This window comes from Macrobrachium nipponense, chromosome 6, assembly GCF_015104395.2.
Source record: "Macrobrachium nipponense isolate FS-2020 chromosome 6, ASM1510439v2, whole genome shotgun sequence".
Taxonomy (NCBI): Eukaryota; Metazoa; Arthropoda; class Malacostraca; order Decapoda; family Palaemonidae; genus Macrobrachium; species Macrobrachium nipponense.
The window spans coordinates 33783943-33789942 of record NC_061108.1 but is presented as its reverse complement, the minus strand read 5'-3'; the positions used below and the strand labels follow the sequence as shown (position 1 = coordinate 33789942).

The 6000-nt window shown below is 34.0% G+C and overlaps 1 protein-coding gene across 6 annotated transcripts in view; it reads left to right on the top strand.

The window, feature by feature from the left end:
• LOC135216191 (sialin-like) overlaps nucleotides 1-6000 on the top strand; it is a 380051-nt gene that overhangs the window by 325394 nt on the left and 48657 nt on the right. For all 6 annotated transcript variants that reach the window (XR_010314828.1, XM_064251326.1, XM_064251329.1 and 3 more), the window contains 5 exons: nucleotides 1692-1914; nucleotides 3459-3591; nucleotides 3843-3998; nucleotides 4271-4356; nucleotides 5512-5707. Coding sequence is in view for 5 of the 6 variants with exons in the window: in XM_064251326.1 (XP_064107396.1) it covers nucleotides 1692-1914; nucleotides 3459-3591; nucleotides 3843-3998; nucleotides 4271-4356; nucleotides 5512-5703 (790 nt within the window). In the remaining variant the exon portion in view is untranslated. The remainder of the gene's footprint in view (nucleotides 1-1691; nucleotides 1915-3458; nucleotides 3592-3842; nucleotides 3999-4270; nucleotides 4357-5511; nucleotides 5708-6000) is intronic.

Here is a 6000-nt window from a genome sequence, read left to right as displayed (position 1 = left end):
ATATCGCATTAATCGAAATATTGTGCTAGAGACTTCCAATTTGTTGCAAATTAAGGTAAATAGTTGAATATTACTACAATATAAGCGTTTTAGCTTACAATTGCGTTTTTCGACCATTTCGGTAGAGTCAAAGTTGACCGAAGGTTGAAATTTTGGCACTTATCGTTATTTTATATGAAAATATTTCAAACTGATAAAAGTTACAATCATGACTATTTTTTTTGTTGTTTATTCTAAATGAAATTGACAACATTTTCATATAATACTTCATGAAACGGATAATTTAAAACGGTGCAAAAATTATGTCAAAGTGACGAAATAATTTCCGAGATGTGTCACTGATACTTTTCAGTGCGATAAGAAAGAAATTCGCGCTTGCGCGCCTGCGTAACGATTGTAAACAAAACAACGCCTTGATCCGTGAACTCCCAGCATCCCCCAAGGCGCGTGATTCAAAAGTTTTCGGCTGGTAGGCCTATAAGTATTTTTCCGCGAATTTTTAAAAAAACTTTTTTGAGCCGACGTATGGTACGTCCATTCGGAAATCGGGGGAGATTTTGACTCGACGTTTAATACGTCCATTCGGCGTTTAAGGGTTAACTTGGAAAAATTTAACGAGCATTTTTAGGTTTCCTATGCAAAGCACACGATATTTTAGATTGTAATGGCAGAGTACATATAGTACCTTATTATTAATTCTTATAAATTAAAACTATTGTTGGATCTCTCATTGGAAAGGCTTACGTTTCTAATCCTCTTAACAAAACCGCTATGATATTATTGAAAGCCATCTGCTCCTGTCTAGGAAATGCTGCTCTCTTTTGTTTGACTTGCTTTTGAAGTGGCAATTTTTCTAGTATCAGAGATCTGCTGTTGATTGTGCCCAATCTCGATGTTCTTTTTCTCACGTGAACTGATATTGTGAGCTTGTCTGAATATAGATCTATTAATTCAGTAAAATTAAGCACTGCCAAGGCACATTTTCTACTCGTTTCTGTGAAGTTTCCCATTCAATTCTTCAATTAGTTTTTATAAAAATGATTTAACTTTTCTCGTTGCTCAATATTTTGATTGTTAAGACGTTCAGATGTGGCTAAGAGATATATTTGATATGCTAAATATAACAATAAGATTTTCCATCATTGTTATCACTAAAATCTAATTGCCCCTATTTGTAATATTGAAGTACTCCATCATCGTCTTTCTCTTAGATATTTTAGAATCTACTGACAATGTTTTGATCAGTGACCTCAGTCTCACCTCTCAATTTTTACATGTACTGGTACTGTCACTTTGCTCTGAGCTCGCACCACATGCTAGGCCACCTTTTCCTATGTGGCCCAAGCTTACGCTTTGGAAACCGGAATTCCTCATATGGCAAGGGTCAGTGGCTGCTTCATTCCGCTGCTGACAGAATTTCGATTTCTCTTCCTGCCTCTTTTCATTTCACTGACTTTGTAATGAAGTTCTTGTGCTTCTCTAGTAGTTGAACCTCACTCCTTCTCCCAGTGATCATTTTTACATGTTTACTTTGAGTATTGGGATTTGTGCTTGAATCTTTTATTTTTGAGGGGACTTCTGTGTTTTGCACATTAATCTGTCGGGGTTTTATCCCATAGAAAGACCAGGAAAATGGCAAATGCATTTTGTTCCTTATGGAGATTCAGTAGTATGTTCTTCTTTTAATGCAGAATCAGTAGCAAAGAGCTTGAATATATCGAGTTGGCTATAAAACAGTCTGGAACCTCCATGGAAGATGATCAGCCCAAAAGCATCCCCTGGAGATCCATCCTGACAAGCGTTCCCATGTTGGCAATGATGACTGCTGACTTTGGCAACAATTGGGCCATTGGACTATTTTACACGCAGCTTCCAACATATATGAAGAATATTCTTGGGTTTTCAATTAAAGAGGTTGGTTACGTGAATATGTCTTCAGTATTTAAAATGATTACAATGTCTGACTCCTTGAAATGGAAAAAACTTAGTACTAGTACTTGGAATTATTTTCCTACGAAGTCCAAACTGGATATGTTTTTAGGGAAACGATTTTGCATGTCACTGGTATAGATTTCTCAGGGAAGTATCAAAAAGTTCAAATAATCTCTGCTATTAATAAAACTACAGTAGAAGTTCAGAGCGGAAAGTTTTTATATTGCTGCCAATCGTATATGGCTATTACATGTTGGTATTCGTAACTCCCGTCACAAGTAAGGTAGGAAATAATCATCAATAATCTCGTAATGAAAGCAATGTGTACTTAACCTTTCAAGTAAGTTATCTTTACATCCTGACTTTCTAATTTACTAAAACAAGCAGTTATTAACGGTCTCATTATATTTCATGTTATATGAACGTCTCTTGAAATTATGGTGTTCAGTGTGGAAATGTCTGAATTTGCACGTCCAAAGTATTTTTTTATTTATTTATTTTTTTTTTTTTGACTGAAAAAAAGTTTGGTACATGCTTCCACATAAAGCTTTGAAATATCATGAAGTATTTTGGGAACATAAGGATTTCGTTTATCCTAAAAATTAAGTGTTCATTATTGCATTTAATATTACCCATAGCCCATTACTGACCTCTCAGTTGATATATGATTACTTGGTTTATTTATGGTAACTGGAATTCCCAGTAATGCATTATTTTACTCCCCACAAGATTCAGTTGTATATAGTTCCAGACCTTAGTGTAGCCTGACCAAAAACCTTTGATAATGCTCATAACTTTACAGTATGAAGCAGGTCTATTTTAAGATGACAGCTGTATGTAAACCACAGTTCTCATATTATTCACTTTTGTACCCCATGTAGACTTGTAATTCCGTTCATTTTGTCCATTTTAAAATTTGTAAATATTGTTTAATTTTAATGCTGAGTTAACCAATGAATTTGCACTCGAGTAAGATTGTTTCTAGAACTTAATGTTAAAGTAATTGGACTGGAAATCTTAGCAAATTTTGATTGGCTTTTGTTTTAACTATTCCACAGCTTAAAGTCTGTTTATTTATGGCACAGCACTTTATTTAAAATATTGTTCATGTATTTGTATTTTCCAGAACGTAGCCGATTTTCGATATCATTTCCATGTAGACTTAAAACTGCACATTGGAATTTATAAACTACAAATAGTTGATGCATGAGTTTTAGCCAACTATTCTCAATTTAAAAGCACTTCATAGATGCTTGCCCATATGGATTTTATGACTGGCCTTGATATACTGTCTGCTTCTCAAGAGAAAGCTTAAAATGAAATAAAATTTCATTTACACCCTGACCTTCATAACCACATTTACAGCAAACAGATCTTGAGCTAAAATGATAGTGATAGATTCTGATCGAGCAAAATGTACTTTGTGGCGTAGCCCTTTTTTTCACAGCTAGTTTTTATCACTGACGTAAGCCAAAAATAAAGCCAGTAATATTTTGGATGGAAGTTGTAGTTGTGTTCCCTTGCAGAACGGCTTGATATCTGCCCTCCCTTTCATCTCACGATATGCTGGAGCTGTGATCATGAGCATTATAGGAGATTGGCTCTTGACACACAAGTACCTCTCCATAAGGTCCACAAGAAGGATATTTAGCACAATAGGTAGGACAAACTTTTAGAAGGAAGTTCCTGGCATGTTGCAATCAGCCGCTTGTTTTGGGTCATATTTTATTTAATTTTTTATTCTCATTTACATAATGGATCATGAGATTCATCAATGTTATTATATTAAAAATATGTCGAATGTTTGGAGAAATATTTTCATTTGTTCATTATAATAGATGTATTTATATTTATAAGGGTTTCAGCTTTACAGCAGTTAGCTCTCTCATATTTTACATTTTTAATTTTAGCAATGTGGATTCCAGCCATTATGCTGCTGGGTGTGGCTTATGTTGGCTGTAACTGGAAAGCAATTGTAGTCATGTTCTGCACTGGTTTGTTCTTCAATGGAGCAGTTGCAACAAGTACTCTTGTTAATCCGGCTGACATTGCTCCAAATTATTCAGGTGAGCCCCATCAACGTCAGTCATAACCAGGTAAAAAGTTTGCAGTTGTAACTTTCGTCATAAAATCATTCAGCCTTTTTAAGTAGCCATGTAGCATATATATCCAGAAATTCAAATGGCAATTTCAAAATATACACACTGATTGGGAAAAATTTTCCAATGTTGCTAAGTACTGATTTTTAAAATATTGATAAAATATGCTAGACATATGATCCCATCATGATATGCCTGAAAGCCAGGGAGAGCTTAATCTTTACTCTGGTAATTTGCAGGAACTTTGTTTGGGCTTTCCAACATGACAAGTACAATTGCTTCCTTTGTCGTACCAGTGGTAACTGGTGTTATGACTGATGGACAGGCAAGTGATTTTCATAATTTTGAGTATTATATAATGAAAAATTAAACTTGACTATAAAAACTAACATAAGTGGTTTGCAGTGCTGGCCAATATGATTGTTTTTACCCTCTGCAGAGCAGGAGATTTACAGTTACGTATTCAGTTTAATCTATAAAAATTGGCTGGGAGCAAAAGCATAATGACTATTGGGTAGTTAATGGTTATTTTCTCATCATGTAATGACATTTAAGGAAATGGATGGAATTAAAATTTTGTGGATGTTCATTGTACATTTAGTCAGAACTATAGCATAATGATTATTGGGTAGTTAATGGTTATTTTCTTATCATGTAATGACATTTAAGGAAATGGATGCAATTAAAATTTTGTGGATGTTCATTTGTACATTTAGTCAGAACTATAGGGGTAGCTTTGCTATATAAATCATAAGAGATGCAAGTGTTCGTAGCATTTGTTTTGATTGTTCAAATTAATTTTGAATGAAAAGCCTTAGAGGTGCAGAGATTTTTTTTATGTCAGTTGTCTAGAATTGCTACAGTAAGGTAAGTGGACAAGTAACGTGAGTACTGTAAAGATTTCATAACTAGCAGACGTGGTTGTTGGCTTAGATATAATTGGTAGGATAACCATAGGTGACAAGTGTTAAGATTGATGAATCGGAGCTTGACATACTGTAGTTATTTGTTTACAGTGCTCAGTGTTAATTAGAAGATTACTAGCGATATGAAAAGGACGTATTGATGTTGTAATGAATGAGCCACAAGCATTCTGATATAAAGCTATCTAAAAGTCTGTAATTACTAGATTTTAAACACCTTAACTTGTGGTGCAAGTACCTACCCCTTTTTGTGTTTGTAATCCTTCAGTTATTTGGATCCGGATAAAGGTGAGATATAGAATGTAATGTAAGCAACCTAATGTATAGAATAACAAAAAAATATAGTCATGTAGCAAAAAATATTTTGTAAAGGGAATGATGAAAAAAACTGGCAAGAAAGAGTCTCATGATCCAACGGTTATGAACAGAATTCTACAAATGTTAGAGAAAGTATCAAGACTGTTATGACAAAACTCTTCCTTTTCAAGTCATATCACATATCAGTTAACAACAAAATTTTTCTTTTTCAAGTCATATCACATTTTAAACAATTTCAGCAAACATTGGAACAATGGCGGAAGGTATTCTGGATTTGCGTTCCAATGTACATCGTTATGCACATTGTTTTCTTCATTTTTGTATCTGGAGATGTACAGCCTTGGAATTTTGCTCCTCGTCAAGAATTACCAGATAAGAGATACTCCAGTAAGGATTGTGTGGAAGAGAAAGAGATTGCTACCCTCAATTAAGAAGGTAAGTCATCATGACAGTGCTCATGTAAGTTATTTCTAATATACACATGTATTACTATAAACTTAGAGGTTTTTAGTACTATTTTATGTGCCTGATTATGTACTTTGTTTATGTGAATTTTAATAATTGAGAACTTTGAAAAAGTAAGATAGTTCCCAATATTTCACAGTATTTGCAAATTAACTGTTGCCTTACCTTAGAAAATCATGTGCATAAATTACTGGTTACTGTGTGATGAAATTTGAGCATAAGTATTAAATTAGAGATTTATTTTGCTGTCATATATATAACAA